This window comes from Lipophrys pholis (genome assembly GCF_963383615.2).
Source record: "Lipophrys pholis genome assembly, chromosome: 6".
Classification (NCBI taxonomy): domain Eukaryota; kingdom Metazoa; phylum Chordata; class Actinopteri; order Blenniiformes; family Blenniidae; genus Lipophrys; species Lipophrys pholis.
In genome coordinates, this window is record NC_137629.1 from 31,376,577 (window position 1) to 31,396,293 (window position 19,717).

At 41.5% G+C, this 19,717-nt stretch overlaps 1 protein-coding gene across 2 annotated transcripts in view; it reads right to left on the reverse strand.

Annotated features, from left to right (window-relative positions):
* Window positions 1–2,952: 2,952 nt before the first annotated feature.
* Window positions 2,953–19,717, reverse strand: part of cplx1 (complexin 1) — a 52,781-nt gene continuing 36,016 nt past the window's right edge. For both annotated transcript variants that reach the window (XM_080465465.1, XM_080465464.1), the window contains exons 3-4: window positions 10,305–10,480; window positions 2,953–4,917 (exon numbers count right to left, since the gene is read on the reverse strand). In XM_080465465.1, coding sequence (XP_080321591.1) covers window positions 4,723–4,917; window positions 10,305–10,480 — 371 coding nt within the window. In that variant the 3' untranslated portion in view covers window positions 2,953–4,722. The remainder of the gene's footprint in view (window positions 4,918–10,304; window positions 10,481–19,717) is intronic.

The window sequence follows — 19,717 nt, forward strand, 5'->3', positions numbered from 1 at the left end:
GGTCCCCCACTGAGCTCCGCAAACCACACGTGCTCTCTGGAGCCGTCTGATGTACCCGGCAAGTCAAAATAGTTATTTATAATTCAGCGGCGCAGCAGAACAATCTATGCAATTATTTGTGACTTTCTTTTATTTTTTTAAAGTCGGGTGTGTGGAGGGGATTTGTGTAAAGATAGAGCGGTGGCTCAGAAAGAAAAGTAGAAACCGAGCCTTTGTACGAGTGGACTGTAAATTATTTGCGCAGGAAGCGCTCGCAGCTTTTCAGAAGAACCCTCGAAACAAACCCCTGATAAGTGTTAACCCCCGAAAATGTCAAAGCATCACAATCGATTACGTTTCCTTTTAATGTGGGCCTTCGTGCTGTGCAGGAATTAAACCTACTCAGAAGTCGTTGCCGTGCTTAATTCTTGCTTGGCGTTCCCCCATTATCATGTATTTGATGTAAAAGGCTTTGCTGCTGCAGAGGCAGTTGTAACAGAGAGAGAGCGAGAGAGAGAGAGCGAGAGAGAGGGAGAGAGAGAGGGAGAGAGAGAGAGGGAGAGAGAGAGGGAGAGAGACGATATTTGCATTGCTTTGATGTAAATCGGGTCTCCCTCCAATCACCATTTTAACGACACAGTGCAATCTGTTTACAGCCCTTTGCGATTTTATTGAAAAGATGTTGAAATTCCTTCTGAAGGAAAAAAAAAAAAAAAAAAAGGAACAACAATCATGTCTCGATGAAAAAACAGGATCGCATGACAAAAACACATTAGATATACATTGAAGGTTTTTGCATATCAAACCTCTCAGCTTAAACACGTCAGGTTTGATCCTGAATCCAAAAACCAGATTAAACACTCCGCCTTCACCGGCTGCAGCAGCCCGATGCTCGCTGCAGAGCTGTTCGAATGCAGAAACACAAGACGATGAAAAATTATATGAAATCACTTTATTCTCAGTGTGCAGTGATTCCATTTTTTTTTTTTTGCAGGAAAGTTACAGACTGAAATATTTGTCTAAAATGGCATGCAGTGAGGCTAACAGGTGAGGCTTTGACACAGAGAAGACACGAAACGATTATATCAACAACCTTGCCTACATCGCACACCATAAGCATGCATACATTGTTGTCAACAGATAGAGGGCGAGAGAACGAGAGAACAGAGGGAGAAAGGTGAGAAGTTTTTCGCAGTACAAAAGAATTCACCCCCCCCAAAAAAAAACAAAAAAAACATTTTTTTATTTTTTTCCCTTAAAGTACCAACCACCAGACGACAGAAACAGGACTGGCTACAGACAAGGAAAACTTAAAAACAGAAAATACTGCACCAGAGTAAACATCTTCTCAACACGTACAGAACAGAGAAGGACAGATGCAAAGAGAGAGAAACGTCAGACAGTTACATTCAGGTCACATCAAAAGAGTTTTTTTTTGTTTTTTTTTGTCTTTTAAGTGCCATGTTTCCAGGCAGTTTCTTCATCCTATTAATGGCAGTATGACCGGCACAAATGAGTAGACTTCAAAACCATAGTGGGTTTTCCGACACAGTGTCTACAGAACGACAGAATATCGATCACGCATGACTCGGGCAGTTTGCTTGGGCAGTGGCCTAAAAGCTGCTTGGCATTTACAAGATAATGACAAATGAGCTGATGACGACGCCAGTGGATGAGATGTGATGGGCGGCATGACGTCCTTGCACACGAGTTTGGAAAAACACTCGCTTCCAGACGTAAGTGGGGCGCACACTAATGATGTTTGATGAGGTGTCGCTGGGAGTCCTTTACAGGGGCAGTAATCGTAGCTTTATAGAACATTTTTGGGGTCAAACAAGAGTTATGTCATTCACAAATCAAAGTTGCTGTAGGCTTGCGAGGCCACCGGGAATGAATGTGTGATTTTTTTTTTTTTTTTAATTATTCACACAAAAAAAGGGTAATTATCGTAAACTACAATTGAAACCTAACGCTAGAGTACCTGAGAATTTAAAATAAAGAAATAAAAAACATATGCCGTAACCGAAAATGAATGAAAACTCTTGTACTTCTACTACTACCAGCACTATTCTTTGGTTAGACTGAATAACTGCTGTGACCATGGAGTCGAGTGCATGAAGCATGATGATCCAAAACTGTAAACATCTATCGGACGCGCGCGAGCGACCTCCTAACACACGGCAGGAACAGAGGTTTGCAAAGGCAGTTTAACAAGGACACTAAAATCACAGGAAGTTTAATAAATGTGCTCTACGGGTAACCTCACCACCCTGTGCCGTTGTGTACCGCCGTTGATATATAGTCATTCTGATTACAGAGCTAACGAAGCACCGAGAAGAGCTAGACTTCCTCTCGTCTACGCCACAGGAATACACAGGTTCAGAGTCAGTGCCGTTAGCTAGCGTCATTAAAAACGGACAAACAGCTGGTTTTTAAAACCTCAACACCAATAGTTACTGTGCGCAAGTGAATCACAAACAAACGTCCTAAGAAAAGATATCACAAGATCTGACAGATTACCGCTAATAGCACATTTGTGGATTTTCCCTTCAACGTTACGTGGGATTTTTCTTCTTATTTTTTCCTCAAACAACGCTCAACAATCTTTGTGGAGATTCACTTGTTCCGTCAGTTTTCAGATCACAAACAGCATCAAATTTAAGAAATTCCTTGTGACGTACTTGAAGGCTAAGAAGGCATTTACCGAGGAACGACTGTAAATCTACGTCTGCGCGTTACCAGCACAAAGTCTGGTGGAATGTCGGAAATATCTGGAATGTTTAACAAGACACTGGAATGAAGGAGGATTAAAAAACTATAAGGCATGTGTAACAAGTTTCTTCATCCTTAGTTTTGTGCCGTGATGGTTTTCAACCTGCAGCCTCAACATCGCAGGAAGTTGTTTTACACCGAAGGACTTTTAATGATGCCAACTTTAGTTAGACAAATTTCTTTTTTTTTTCTTTTTTTTTTAGGGAGGCTTTGTGTGATTTGTGAAGTGGGCCCAGAACATGGCCACAAATGATCACACCTAAAAGGACATTTGCATTGTCTATCAAATACAAACGTGGTTCAAAATATTGTCTTTCATGTCACATTGGGACGTACAAAAAAACAAAAAAAGGCAAACGTACATCGCAAAGACAATTTGAAGTTGTTCTTGAAACTGTTCAGCTCTGTGCATCAAATTTCCAAGATCTTGTTCTGTTTCGAGGCGTCAGGAGTTTTTCCTCCCACAAAGTCAAGTTTTGCATGATTATATAGTCCTTCAGCGTGTTTTCTTTCATAGTCAGAGATCTTTCATGTTGGGCCTTTTAACTTTTAAATGAAATTAAACCTGTGCACGACTCGTCGTTCAGTTCGGCGTTGCACCTCGCTCTGGATCGTGTGACTGAATAATGTGGACAAATCATCCCGTCGCTACAAGCCGTTATTACAGTATGTTGACACACTTTTGTCTTTAACATCGACTAAAACATTAAGGAGTAACTTTAGAAAAAAAGGCAACAATGAAGATTGTCTGTTATTGCTGATTTGGGACTTCACTCCCATCAGTTAAACCAACGCACACAGGACAACTTCATTTCCAACAATATATTGCACTATTGTCACTGTCTGTTCACGTAGAGTGTTCTCGACACAGTTGCATCTGCAAAATGTCTTTTTTTTTTTCTTGTCTATATAAAATAAATAAATAAGAATGAATGATGACAACACAATTCAATATAACTTTTGACAAGTCCTATTTGTAAAAGCACTCATTGAACCGAAACCACAAACATGTATAGCAAGTGAATTTAGATCGTTCAAATAATTGTACCGTTACTGTTCGAAGACAAACTTCAATGTACGGAGAAAATTTATAGCTTCTCCCATGGAAGAACACTTTAGACACAAATTCGATTATCGATCACTGTACACGGTGGACGAAGTTGCAGCTGAATCAAAGTGGAAAACCAGTTATTGCCTCAAATCTATGTAGTATTTTGCTCCATCATAACAAATTAAATGGTTCTGACATGTGCACTTCACTTCACAATGGTTTACTGCTGCATGCTCAAGAAAAAAAAAAAAAAAAGATGTACAGATGTTGCTCATACGCCACAATCACAGTAAACCAAAGAGAACATGAGGGACAGTTCTTGGGGTGTAACCTCACGACGGAGAACCGATAAAAATGCATTTATATACACCGTATGTATCAAAGATTATCAAGAACATAAAAGGAAAATTCAATCAGATTTTGATATGATTTGGATAATTTCTTAAAAGTTAAAAATATGGCTTATACTCTTCATCTCATATGTGATATTTCACTTGTATATTTCTAATAATATATAGATATAACTGAGGCTATTTACAAACAAAAAGGGTGGATGATGGGCGATCTCTGATCTCGTTCTGAGCGCTGGACAATTTGAAAACATGGCATCAGTTTGCCTCGAACTAAACATCTCTGTGGGTGTTTGCATACTCTTTCAAAATAGATTCATAATCAAAGGAAGATGCTCTGTTGGAGATATTAAAAAGTATGAATCACGGTGTGAGAGCAGATAGTTTAACTCAGGGACAAAATCATGGCACGTTGCAGGGCTCCGGGACACTTTAGACGTTTGGTTGGAGAAGAGGTGAAGAACAGTGTGACAGCAGATTGGGACGGGTGGTACAGCATTGATTACATGAATAGATGCCGGAATTCGATCACATTTTACCCCCTCCCACCCCCTCCGAGAAAAAACACAGTTACTTTTTATTGAACATATCCATGAGAGGTGCCGGGATGAATTTCATGACCGTATCCACGATGCTCTCCTCCTCCTCCTCGTCCCCACAGCCGGTGGGCACCGCCTTCTTGGGGCGGGTGAGGCTGCCCTCGGACGCCTGCTCCATCGCAGCTGCTGCTTCGGCTTCCTTCTCCTCCTTCTTCTTGATGCCATACTGCAGAAGAAATAACAGAAGCCATCACAATGTTGGTAAAAAGAAGAAACCTATGACATATGGTGGATGAACTTTGGCAGATAATAAGTGGATCATATCGGACTATGATCGCTTGTTGTGTCCTGAGCAGCAGTGAAATTCTAACTTTGCTCTAATTAATAGGGATGCTTTGATACCAGCATTGGGTATCGGACCCGATACTGCATGGAGTACTCGTATTAGCTCCCCGATACAACCCGGCGAGTATTACATGATGTCATCTGTCAGCGACGTCAGCAGCAGATAGACAAACGAGGACCCGTGATGTAAATGACTGTAAATTCTATATCAAGAAGAAGGGAAAGATAATTCATACGACACCAGCAACTTAATGAGCAGTGACATTTAGGCCAGTAGAGTCGCCGCTTCACTTAGGCTACGTTCACACTGCAGGTCTGGATTCTGATTTCCTGCCGAGACCTGATTTCTTTGCGTGATCGTTCACACTCCAGCTCGAAGGCATATGATCCGACCCCAAAGAAGAAGGAGATTGAGGAAAAAAACAGATCACGGCTTTTAACATTTTTGCGGCGCCACTTCCTCCGTCGCAGGTTCGTGAGTCAGTCTCACGTCGATGACGTGGAGGACACATACATGAGACTTGGCCGTTCAGATGGCGGTCGCATTGGAAGACATCGGATACTTTTCCGATTTGGTATTCATCAAAAAAATTAATAATTGTCAGCCTCTATCCAAAAACCACTTCGACTCTATTTCAGTAAACTGCTCGTTTCTATGTTAATGTCTCAGTGCCTCCATTGGCTGTGGTAATTATGATGATGAGCGTAATAATATCAAACTAGAAACAATTCAGTTTGTTTTTTCCCGGTTTGAACAAACAGACTTCATCTACTCTGCTGCTGACATTTTGTACAAAATCAAAGTGTTAAACGAGAAACATGAAAACGACAATCAATATCCAAGATAGATTGTTTGAATTACTCTGGCAACCAATTGATTTTTCTTTACGAGCATAAATAAGCTTCAGGTTGCATTACTCTAAAGTGCAGTGTAAACTTTGGCTCGGTGTGCCCGGCGTGAACAATGGGTTTTGTTAATTGTAGAGCAGCGACTGCAAGGAGAAATTAAGCTATTCATTGTGAGGCTGCTTTGATTTTGTTTGGGCGGTGTGAAGACTTTAAGTGCTGCTTACTTTAATTTGACCTTCCTGGATATTTTATGTACCAATTATAGAGGCAGAGGCACTCAGCAGCAGTTCTGGACCTCAGTGAGCTTATATAACCCTTCTATTAAATCACAACTGTGCTTCAGAATTGCGAGAACAACTTCAAGTGGCGTCCATCTGTTTCTGCAGCACAATTTTCCACATGACAACTAAAGGTCTTTTATTTACCATATTAATTTTATATGTTTGTAACCTTGTGTGGTTTTATGGGGGGAAAATGGGCCCTTGTGCTAAATCCGACATATTTACAGTAACCTTGTTAAAGAGATGGCTGGTTCATTAATATGCACTGTCCCGTCCAAAACAAATGAATAAATAAACAAAGTCCTTCATTAACTGATTGTCTCACTATAGCAGTGATTTTGTGCATTTATTTGGGCTAAAATATTGACAATGCACAATGACAACAATAATGTTGATATGAATTCCTCTCAGTGAATCTGTTCTCTCAGCTCAGGACTGTGCACTCTTTGTTAATCACCTGAAACACATTCTGGGGATCTGTGGTTCTAGTTTGAGCAGAATCAATACAGCCGGTCTGTAAGGAAAAGGTTTCCAAGGTCAAAAGGTCAGTTTACACATATTGTGACTATTCGTTTATTTGGTTGTCTGCGGTCACAACTGAACAATCATCCTGGGTAAAACCTGAAGTGATATAAAAAACTTAAAAAAAAAAAGCCTCCTGGGAAAGTCTGACCGACAGCTCTGAAGACTTAATAAGAAAAACTTTCTCAGGAATGAAGAACTTGATATTTAAAATGCACCGCCAGAGTGGCAGTGAAGATGAAGTTTTAAACTGAACAGCTTCTGATCTGTTTCAGTCTTTTCACAAAGTTTCAATTTAAAAGACTTTTTCACACAATCAGTAGCAGAAACACTAAAAATATTGTAGTAAAACATATAATGTATAAACATTAACAATAAACTCCAAAATGACCAAGTCCCAAGAGACTATGGACTGGGAGTCATGACACTCTGGAGGAAAACATTGTTGTTATTGTTTATCTACTTGCACATGTGCATTTACTATGGCCGTGGTGCGCGTGCGCAGTAGCATTTGCATTTCCTCGCCTTCACGCGGAGATGGACTTGCAGCATTTTCAAAAGGTTGCATTTGCAGTGGCTCCAAACACTGTTGTCATGGAAACCGAGCCCCGACACACAGTTTTGCGTTTTCACTTGAAAATGTTGTGACAACTAATTTGCTCTATTGTGCAAATTGTGTGTATTGTGCTCTTTGACCAAATCCCAATTCCATTTACACCTTAATCACAGTTTTTGTTCCGCCATTTTTGTTAAGTCTTTATTTAGTGCCTTCAGCTATGTTATAATTAGAGCTACAAGGATCACGATTCGCAGATTTTTTTGCAGGAAGATGCTGCCCTGCGCGGGAATGGAGCGTTATGGGGCTTCTCCAAAGGGTGTTGTTAGGAATAAAGCACATGTTTCTGCAGAGTGTGGTGAAGTTGTAACACGGCATCCTGACTGGCTGAGTGTTTGGAAGCACTTCTGAACATCATTATCTGAACAAACGTGTCAGAAGGTTTAATGCAACACCAAAAGAAATGTTTCTAACTTTATGGCAAAATTAAAAAAAAACCACAAAAAACCCTCAATGTTTACTGATGGATGATTCTCCTGTGTTTTCTCCTGTTCCCATTGTGTGCTCTCTGCTTTCCCTTCATGCCGCTCCGTCTCAAGTCTTTTACAGTCGGTCTCTCTCTTTCAGGCTCGTTCCACTGTGACAAAGACTTGCATCAGTTGAAGTGAAGGCAGTCACACTTAGTCAGCCCGTCTCCACTCTCTATAATCAAACACTTCTAAGAGACATGCTGTCATATTACACCCTCTCCCTCATCTTTCTTTCTCCAAAAGTGTTCCAATGGAGAACCAAAACCCCCAAAAAAGTGGCATTCAGAGCTGATCTATAAGCTCCAGAGACAGTTGTACAAGGGCTACACATGGAAAACCTTGACATTCAGCTTCAAAAACCCTTAAAGAGTGCTTAGATATTCCATGCATTATTACTGCGGTCGGGAGTAATCTGTCACTGCAGGCTGCAGACGCTTTGATACCATCATTTCACATTTCATTCCCATCTAATAAAATATTAACAATGACTTTGTCAAAGGAAAAATTGTCCTGGTGATACAAAAAAGCAGGGTCAGTAAGGCAATCCTGTGAAGTTTTAAAATGGTGAAATTTAGTGCTGGGAGTTTTTTTTATAGACCCCCCCCCCAAAAAAAGTTCAGACTGTTTAAAGAAATACAATCTTCAACAGTATCTTCTCATTTGATTAGCAATTTTTTTTTTTGGGGGGGGGGGGGGGGGGGGGGGCATAACAGTGCTTCAAGAATGGTATTTTCAAAATAAATTACATTTATATTTCACTTCTCTTTATACTTTGTACAACAAACTAAGAGCAAAGAGGAAAAACTGCCGGAAATTCTGTTAAATTTTTGTTTCATATTGTTTTATGTTCTGTCTGAAAACATTAAGGCTACAAAGATGAGTTGTTTGGAGAAGCACCTACTCATTGAATTTGTCGGTGTGTGGTTCCATACCCAAAAGGAATTCAACACACATGATATTATGACGGCAAAACCATTGTGACAACACAAACACATTAAACTTCGTTGTTTTTGTGAAGTTAACACAAGCGTGTAAACGTATTGGACAGAACTAAGCTGAGACACTAAAAAACACAGACAGACCAAGAAGACACATGGGCAGACTGGGGGTTTAAATACACACAGGGAGGCAGGGCTTGATGAGACACACCAGGCAACAATCAAGGGTAATCAGTGGAGGCGAGGAGGACATAGATGGGGTGGAGCAAAAAGAAACTGAACACACGGAGTGGAAACCAAAATCAGGACATGAAGGAATACAAGACATGAAGACACAAGGCACAACAATGAGGCTGATACCTCGTTTATATTCAATATTTCAAGTGAAAACACATCGTTTTTGCGTTATTTGTGTGCAAAGTTTCACTTCTGTTTTTAAAGCAATGTGTGTTTACACAGAAATGCCAGAAACAGTGAAAACTAGAACGGGCACTCGATAGAGCGCAGAATCTCGCAAACGCGACATTTCCTTGCGGAACTGAGTTAGCATTGCTAGTATGTTAGCTGTTAGACTGGCACACTAGCCGGTTAGATAGCGACATCACATTCCCCAGTCAGTGCGCTCACATCGGGGTTTCTGGATTCTTGCTGAACTGAGAGATTCGCCGCGAGCTCCGGAGCGGAGTTAGCGGTGTGCTAGCTGGCCGTTAACGGAAGCTTCCCCGCTGCAGCCCTGACATGACCTTACCTCTCCAGGAGCTGATCGATCCCAAAATCTAATCGATTGGTCTTTGGATGATGACAAATCATCCCTGAAGATTTCATGCAATTTGGGTCAATTGTCAGTTGTCAAAAACCTTCATGTAGTTTTCATTTTGGGCCACTAGTGAGGGCTGTTGGTTGTTTTTTGTAATGAAACCACACATTAAAAATGGGAGTACAGACATAGTCCACTCCGTAGGGCCGCCACTGCAGTTTTCTACTCGTGCATCTGCAGAACAGCTAAATATTACAGCTGTATTGTGCATGTGCAGAAGCACATTTTTTAAAAACTGCAGTTGGCTTCGAGCACCATTATCATGTAAATGGACACCCTCAAAACGCAACAGAAGTTTTGTGATTTCGCTTGAAAACGTTGGCTTGCCTAGCTAATTCTGTTAAACCAAATTTTTGTGACACATATCTAATCCAAATAGCAGCAACACAAGGTCCAGCAAGCCTGGTAAAGAGGGAGCAATTACCAGCGAAAAGCAAAAACATATTTTCGAGGAGAAATTTTTTTTCTTCTCAGTTTACAAGCAGAAGAAATGGAAAAACACACACAAATATAATTTTCTGTAATTTATTTGGAATCGGGATGATTAGATTTCCTCAAATATGTATTACTGGTGCAAATTACGGGTAAGATCATTGTTTGTTGTAGACTCACATGTGGCGACAAATTAATGTAATAGCACTGTTTGTGTGTGTTTATTTCAACCAGAGGGTCGTGTCCTTAAAGTGTTTCAAGCACTTTCAGCAAATACTTGAATGACAATACCGCCTTGATTGACCTTTTGGCTTCAGAATGAACAATGTGGGAATATTTTTACCTTATCCCTGATGCCCTGTCGGATATTTTCTCTCTCCGACTCCATTTTTGCATATTTGGCCTTCCTCTCCTCTTCTTGTTGCCTCAGGGCTTCTTGTCTTTCCTCCTCTTTTTTCTGAGCATCAGGGTCCTTCTCCTCCTCACCACCCAGCATCTTGCCCATGTCTTTGGTGGCCCCTGTTGTTGGAAGAAAGATTGACAAACAAAATGGACGTTAACTCCTCACAAGTATTAAAATGATGCACCACATTTAATAACTATGATTTGGATGTGCTTCTTTTGCATCTAAATATTCATAGGACAATGAAAGAGGGGCACAACCTGCCCTCGGGTCGAACCGAAGACAAAAGAGAACAAGAGGTGAGCACCGTGAACAAGAGCTGGGGATAAAAGCCACAGCAATAATTCAGTAGGAATCGTCTTGATTTGTCTTTGTGATGCCTGCCTTGCCCTTTTTTTTTTTTTTTATATCTCCAACAGGAATTTACAACCTCATGCAAAGCAACCACTTGCAGAGCAGGTCGAGACCTCGGAACAAAAGCCATGGAGAGCCGTTCAAAGGCTCGCGACACACAGACACAGAGGCTCGTTCTGCCATTCATCTCATATCCCGTCTCCACTTCGATGTGCTCGGAGATCAAGAACGTAGTCAAGAGATTACAGCCCATGTTTCTGACAGCGGGGTGCTCAACGTTGAGGGCCTTATCTTTTAATTATAGCATTGGGTTGCCCATATCGAATTGTATCTTAAGTGTAAACTTTAAACATGTACTGATGGCGCTTTAATTGTCATTAAAGATAAAAGGCTTGTTTATACTGGTGAGGTTTTGGTAGGCAGTGCCATCATTCACTCTTTTCTATAACTCTGTCTTTGTAGAGTATCCGGCATCAATGGAAGTGTTTCATGTGGAGGAGGCCAGTGTTTCTACGCTGTTCCAATACCCCTGAGACCTCCCCCGACTTGGATGAGGCGTTAGGCTTGAGGTGTGGATGCATAGAATGAGAGGATAGCAGTGCTCACATTTATCATACAGTAGCAACAATACAAAGATTTTATAGAAAGAAAAAAAAAAAGCCTTGTGGAAATCATCATGAAATCTGTGCATGTCCATGTTCACCATCAACACTGTCAGAGTTGTCAAAAAGCCGAAGAAGCTGCTCCATAAATTTTGCTCTTGAATGACATGAAGACAGTTTTTTTTTTGTCAGTGTCTTTGTGTAGCGCTCACATGAAGGCAATGCCACTTCATCAGTCACAAGTCATGTAGTCAAGTCATGTTATATCACCCCTCAAATGAGGCTAAGGCTCCGTTTTACATGACACCATTTTCAAACCACCATCAGCCTCAAAGTCATGCTGTCAGTATGAGTTTGTAAAAACATATATAATGGAACAGCCATAGGAGAATCTTTTTTTTGTGTGAATAGTTCAATGTATCTTGCACCAGAAAGTTCCATTAAAATTGGTTTTATGTTGAGATTGTAGTCTCTCTTTTACTGTAATCGTTGAAAATATTGACATTTTCATCACAACAAAGAATAGCTTCGAAGTTTAAATTGAAAGGTTTCCATGGAACTATTTTACAGGTCAGTCCTAGTGACGTTGAAATTGGAAATTGAAATTCTGTCCACAGTGAAATAAAATGTTGAAGCAATTCAAGAATGGTGGCCAACAATATGCCTTGAGACCATGGGAAACGGTGAAATCCTGTCACTTTGAGCTCTTCAGGCACGTAAAGACTCACAGACATCATGAAGGGATTCACATAAACTTCCCCTCAAGCAGTATTGTGTTCAGCTGCAGCTTCAACCTCACTCTTAACATGAAACTAATCTACATCCTCCGATGATCAATTGTTCAGAAAAGGCCTTTAAAACAAAACTGCCCATCCTTTAAGTGGCAACAACTTAAAAGGCCAAAGTTGAAACCCCGAAAGTTGCACAGACTAATGCAGAGCGTCAGCCTGCGTGTTGAGCTGCTCCCGCGGTGCCTTTGCAGATTGCATTTACACGGAGTTCTGCCCGTTCGTTCTCGCTCCAGAGGGTTTTCAGCTCTTCTTTCCAGCTCAATGGCTGGAAACAAGCCTGCGCACCAACGGCGGTCCGGCAAGTCCTGAACCCGTGACTCCGTGCTCATTTCCAACCCGCAGGAAAAGAAATTGATTTTAATGAGAAGTGGACCTCCTGGACCACACCGGGCGCACCCTGCCCTGCCCTCGGACGAGCACACTTCCCTTCATTATTAGAAGCTCCGTCTCCACTTCGGTGTGAGCTTCGGCTGAATCCGAAGCCTCGCAGACTCTCTGGAGGAAAAAACTCCAAGACATAGCCATCTGCTTTAGCAGAGAAATTGATGAGACAGAGTTGACCTTGAGGTTCTTGGCGGCAGTTTGAGCCAGCCATGTTGATGCACCACGACGAGCCCCGGTCGGTCTTCATATGGAGCAGGGTGACTGCTAATTAATGTTTTTTTTTTCCCCCACTAACTCTTTGCTTGTTGGTCTTTTGGACACATGGCATTATGTCATGTTGATGTATCACGGCCATCTATCTTAAGACTTTTCATGTCAGTGTAACCTATACAGTAAAATAATTTGCATTATGCAGCCATTAGTGTGGAGCCTGGAGTCTGCCCAGTCAAAAAGATGTATGGTTGGAGACTTTAATCAGTCAAAAGAACACAGAAATTGCTTTTTCTCATGAGTCATGTGCTTGTCTTTACCTACTGTGGGTCAGTCTGTACTGAAGATATTTATTTAATGTAATGAGTCATTTAGCATTTCAACTCACTTTCACTCCTAAAAATATCAGTTTTACTGGAAAAAGGTGATTTTTCTGTGTGTTAATATTAATGGTTAAATCAATGTGTTCATTGCTGCAGTAAAACAAGTGAAGTACAAAACAACTAAATCTTGAAATATCCCCAACAAGTGGCTGAGACAGATTTTTCCACTAAAACTCCAATTGTACTTTATGAAGCTTTATGAAGATGAAAAAAACATTATTTCCTAGTGAATATGACGGCAGGCAAAAAGGAGCCATGAGATGAAATCAGCCACTTAAACATGCGATATCACATGGGCCTGCCTCCTTCATAACACGGCACTCACGATGTTTTACCTCCTGGTTACTGATTCTCATTTATTTCCATATGTTGCCGTTTCTCTTTGTTTCCCTTCCAAAACCTCTGCCTGGCTAATCCTCATGCTCAAGGCTAATTAGCTCGTCTGATTGTTGACAAAGTTGCTGTATAAAAGTCTGAGACGGCTTCTGGTCCCCGAAGCCTCTGTGTCATGAAACGCTGCCAGCTGTGGAGTGTGTGTGTGTGTGTGTGTGTGTGTGTGTGTGTGTGTGTGTGTGTGTGTGTGTGTGTGTGTGTGTGTGTGTGTGTGTGTGTGTGTGTGTGTGTGTGCAGTGTGGTGAGAAAGCTCCAGAGTGAAAGCCGAGAGAGTCCAAGCCACGGTTAGAAAAGCACTAAAACACTCCTCAAAGTGCTTAATTAGAGGGGACACAACGAATAACTCATCCTTCAACAAATGTTTTGGAGATGAGGTGATTTGTTCAGTTGGATTTTTTTTTAATGTTTGCAAAGACAACACACACACACACGTACACACACATCTTTGAACTGTGGGAGAAAGCCAGACAAGCGAGAGAAAACGACACTTGGAACATGCAAACGGCCAGAATCAATCCGGGTCTTCTTATTGAGAATAAGGAGTGCAAACAGATAAATACATTTTCGATGGATTTCGCTTATATCGTGCTTCTCCCTATTTGAGCAGTCCTCAATGTTCTTTACACTGTTAGACACATTCACACACCAATGGAGGCAGCTACAATAGTCAAGGTGCTCTGTCCATCCATTGGGAGCAGTTTAAGGTTCAGTGTCTTGCTCAAGGACACTTCAGCATACGGAGACGGGGACATTATCAGTGTTTTCAATGCTTTCATGACCTTCAGCTGCACATCTGAAAATGACAGCTTTGAATCTTTGCGGTTACAAAGTCCTTGCTTGATGAATCACTGATGGCACAACTTCTTATTTTCACAATCCAAAACACAGCGAATACAAACGTGTTGATTATTAGTGGAGATATTGCTGCACAGTGTTGTAATGTAGTGGTTAGAAATCGTCCAGCATTTCTGCCATTTTTGGATAAGCTGACATCGTTTTCAAAATGTTGAAAACTTTTCTGAAACGAAAACGCAAAAACGACGCATTTTCACTTGAACCGTCACGTAAACAGGGGTCTGATGGAAATATGAAACCAATCCTGGAGTAATAAAGAGAGGGCGGATCATAGCGGTAGAAAAATATAAGGGAAAAATAGATGAAGACAAAGAACAGATCAGAGAATAGACAAAGAGCAAACAGGAGACACTGCAGGAAAAATAAATAGTGATAGGAGAGAGCACTCAGCAGGGCCAGCCCTCTGTGTTCCCGCTCACCCATCTGTCACCACGCCTCAGCAGTCCCACGGCTGCTGACTGCCGGGACCTTGCCTCAATCCCCCCCCCCCAGCATATACCAGCCAGGCAAACCGTCTTCATCAGCTTCCTGCCCCAGACTGGGCAGGACGGTGGTCCAAAACCCAGCGGAGGGACCACCGAGGGAACCCCCAGGGCAGGAGGACGGGGCAGAGAGAGATCACACTGGAAATAGCTGCTGCCCTGATTTCCAGTGTCCTCATAAGATTCAAGGTATTTTGCTGGTATAGTTACTTGTAGCTCTGCATGAAGCTCATTTTCTCAAGCGAGTAAAAAAAAAAAAAGAATTTTTTCTAATCTGAAGTCAAAATGTCAATTTTGATCAAGAAGTTAGACGGGTAACTTGCGCCACACAAATATGTTGTTTTTTTTCATCACTTTAGTTTGTAACCAGGAAACAGCCATTTAACTGAATACCTTACCTTTATTTATTGGAAGTATAAAGTAGTTTTACGCTCCATAACTTTATCATGTTTTTGTCAAACATGAGGAGGTGAAAGACGAAGTTCCCCAGAACAGAGAGAAGTTCAATGCTGAAGAAATTGTAGGAACCATTTAAATTCATTGTTGGCAGGTTGTTTAGTTTATTTAAATATGTTTTGTTCTTGCAATATTTGGACACATGGTGTATATGTAGATGGCATAGGTCACAGGAGGAGGAGGACACAGGTAGGGGAGGACATACAGTTCTCACCAGGCCAGTAAACAGACAAAAAAAAAAAAAAAGATCATTAGGACAAATATTGACAGCTTTCTATAAAAAAAAACACGATAAAAACAACAGGTATGTTCATCTAGGGTTCTATGTTGACTATAAGGACATTGTCGTCACAGTAATATTTTGTTGTAGTCAGTATATTTTAGAGGGTTTGGGTTCAGTAATGATGTTCACTGCACGTGCGTCACACGGCTTTAATATTTGCCTCGACCGTTTGACCTGCTGAGGTAAATAAAACCGAGTGTCAGCGTGGGCGTTTAAAAAGTGACAAAATATCCCACTAACTTCTGAAAAGTTTGTGCAGAAGTCAAGGTCGTGTTTTGCGAAGCTGTAAAAGATGCGTTTCTGCTCCTACACAGGGTTTTTTTTTTTTTAATCCGTGTCAGCTTCTTTGTTGACTGCAGCCCTGAGTCATTTTCACACCGGGCTGCTTGTGCTCGTGCTGAATATTGACTTTATGAAGGAGAGCGGTCGGGTCTGTGGAACACAGCTGTCCTTGGAGAGCTCTCACAACACTTTCAGGGAGAGAAGAAGAGAAAATCATGTTCGTTTCTGGAGACTGTCTGCACTGCTTGGAGTGACAGGAGAGAAATGTTATTTTAGACTGAAATGGACGAAGGAAAACTGTGAGTTGTTGGGGAAATGCAAAGATGGGCTTATTCTTTTCATGCAACGTGCTCATATGTAATATGTAATAAGTAAATGTTGCAGCATTTATTAACTATCAAATTTATTGCACACTGATTTTTTTGTGTTTTGGATGATAAATATTAAATAGAAATTCAGTAAGATGTGCACCAGTGCTTAAAGTAAATACGGCGCGCTTACTGAAAGATTTGCTAAATATCTGCCCTTTAAATTACTGTTATCTCACCGCAGTGCAAACAAGAGTTGTACACAATAGATCATCATAATTTCTGTTTTATTTTCCCCCGTCAGAAAGCTTTGCCAGCTGATACATGAAGGGAAACCAAAAAAAACAACCACGTCAAACATATTTACTCCCAAAAAATAAAAAGGTGAAATAGCATCGGTCTCTTCAGGTCTCACTGAATCCGTTGAAAAATATTTATCATGGGGTCGGTTTGGCTCCGCTGACACATGCGAAGGGTCAGAGAAGTGCTCTCCTGCCATCACCGCCATCTTAAAATGTTTTCCTTTGTTTCACACGTTGCAGCAAATATCAAAGAAGCTCAAAAGCTACAAGCACTTTGTGGAGTGGAGGGTCAATAAACAGTCGTCTCACGTAGCTGCCAGGACACCATGATCTGGGAGATTGAAGATTCAAGGCATGAACAGCGTGAAAAGGTTGGATGATCGTGTGAGGAATACGTTTCTGTGATGATAGAGAACAAGGTAAACACAGAGAGACAAACGGTCACACACACACACACACACACACACACACACACACACACACACACACACACACACACACACACACACACACACACACACACACACACACACACACCACGGTTGACGGCTGCCATGCAAGGTGCTCACACTCCATTGGGAGGAATACTGGTTTGCAGAAGCACCTTGGACAGGATGAGATGGGGATCGAACTGTCAGCCAAGCCACGTGAAGACGCCTCACTTCATGACCACCCTGATCCTCTCATTGTGAAAGAACGCCAACGTGGTTGGTTTTGAAACTGTAATGTTGCTTTGATGTGAGAAAAGATAGAGGCCAAGCCATCTGACGTTTCTGTTTTAAGCAAAAAATATGAAAAAATAATTTGTACAGGGACAACTGGGTTGGGGCGGACATTTCATTTCATTATTGGATTGTTGGACTCACTAATAGGGAACATGAGCTGGAGTTCGACCCTTGTGAGACCGGTTAGGATGATGTATTGTTGCAATAGCAATTCTATAGCAGTTTTATCATAGATTTAATGTAGACATTTACATTTATCAGTAAATCAACTGGAACTAATGGAAAAGAAAGATAATTATAGTCCTCAATCAAACATGGATGCACCAGTGATAGAAGAAGAGGTGGAAATTAATGATCATGCCAACGTTTAAAGGATTTGGCAAAGATGACTGAAAGGCAGGCAGACTTTTCAAGAAGAAAAAGTGGATGAACACTTTTAAGATGTAAAGCGTCCGTCCTCCCTCGTCCACTGAATCGCTGAGGGGGAAAAAAATAAATCAGCTTGAGGTGCATCATTCTTGTGCTTTATCACCCTTCCTCAACCATTATCATTGGAGGACAGCCACACAGAGTCCGGCCTTGGCTACGAATGCACAGGGACAGAACACATTTATCACCCCTGAGGTTGACGTCAGGGACAAGGCAAAGCGTTCATGCACACACACTCTGGGGGTTTCTTTGTCTCTATTTTGAATGTGCAGTGAAAAAGCAATGTCAGTTTAACAAATAGCACTATAAAGTACGGCAGTGAACAAATAATTGCAGAAACATTTTATAGTGCCAGAATGAACAATTAAACAAATTTCAAAATCAATACTCAAAGCTCATGTTCTCACCGGTTTAATATCACTGACGTCGTCACTTTCATGACAATCATCATGATGATTAGCTTTGTAAAGACTATAGGTCCAACAGCGTCCTTTGTCTCATCGTATCAGCTTTCCCATCCCGAGGAGGCACGTTGGTAGAGCAATCGCAGAACTTCATGAGCAATTACTCCTGAGTGGCAGCAGTAACAGGTCATGAAGGTGACACTGCGGCAGCGTAAAAACTCCAACACCAGACGACTTAGCGCACAAATCGAGCCATGCAACACCGAGGGAACGATCTGTCCATGCATCTTCTAAACCTGCAAACTGCTTCAGAAGATGAGAAGCGGAGTCAACTCCAGCCGACGATGGGGAAACAAATCAGAGTCGACCCTGCGCAGCTCAGTTGTCCGTCACAGGGTTTCATTCATGAAGCCCGGACTTGTGGGAGGTCATACACACTTTAAGAAAATGCAAGATCCACTCATAAAGGCCCGGGCTCGAGGTCTGTGAAGTGAGTGCTAACATTCAAGCAGCTCCACAAAAAGAGTAAACTAGAGAATCTTTTGATGGATTTCCTGAAATAGTCAGTCAACATGTGGACGCGGGGCTTGTGTCTGTGCTGAGGTCACGTTATCAATTCAAGGTCTCAGCCTCAGTCACGACACTGCAGAAGTGTCCTTCAGGAAATTACTGCACATCTGATTGCTTGAAGCACCTGGCTCTATAAAAAACTAACTGATCCACTGCTGTAGAAGAATCAGAGTTTTTTGGGTTTTTTTCCTTCTAGAGGGATCAATAAGGTATTAGACAGTACTCAGAAGGCATAATCTTACACCAGGGCTTTTTTTTTTTTTTTTTTAAAGCTGTGTCTGGCTTTTTGATCTTTGCATGAGCTTATATTAAAGGGAAATAGCTAAATATACCCTGCCAGACAGCTCATTAAATGCATTTGTGAGGGAGAAAGAGACAAAGGTATCAATGCAGGGTTGTTTTTATCTTCTTTTTCCTTCGACGAGAGGCAAAATATAGGGTAGAAATCTCACTCATGGAAAACATTCTCTTTTGAATAATTCTCAAGAAATCCATTATACATACAGCATCAGTATTCCTCGAATCACACTTGAGAGACAATGGGACATGTCTTCTCAATCGCCATTTCAATGGGCCCCATCAACGCCATAAAACATCAAATGTACCTCCGACACATTCATCTTCAGTTGATTTACTTTCATTGTGCTGATAAACACATTGAGTGTTTGTGCTTTCGGAGTTTGGAGGGCTTTTCTTTGAATAATCAAACCCTTGAAGAACTGCCCTCAGGAGTGAGAGGCAGGCGATGAAAAACAGTCACACATTTTAGTCGATAATTGGAAAAGATCTACCCAAAAATCGCTAAAACAAACAACAGCTGTCAATAACCACAGCAGCCAGAATGCTCGACATCAGCTTTTACGCTGCAGCGTTGAATCCAAATCATTTGATGAATCTTACTACGAACACAATCTATCGGAGCCATATGCCTCAGCCTCTGCTGCTGTTAAATATAGATTGAGTGCTGGTGTTTCATCTGGGATGGCTCCGGTTCCTCCGGGTCTGATGACTCAACGACTCATTTTGGCAAGTTTCTTCCATTCATCGTTCTGAAATTGACAGCATCAACTCCCTCCTTCGGTTTACCCAAAAACAGTGCTTCGAGGGGAAAAAATAGGGTATTTAAATGAGCGCCGCTCA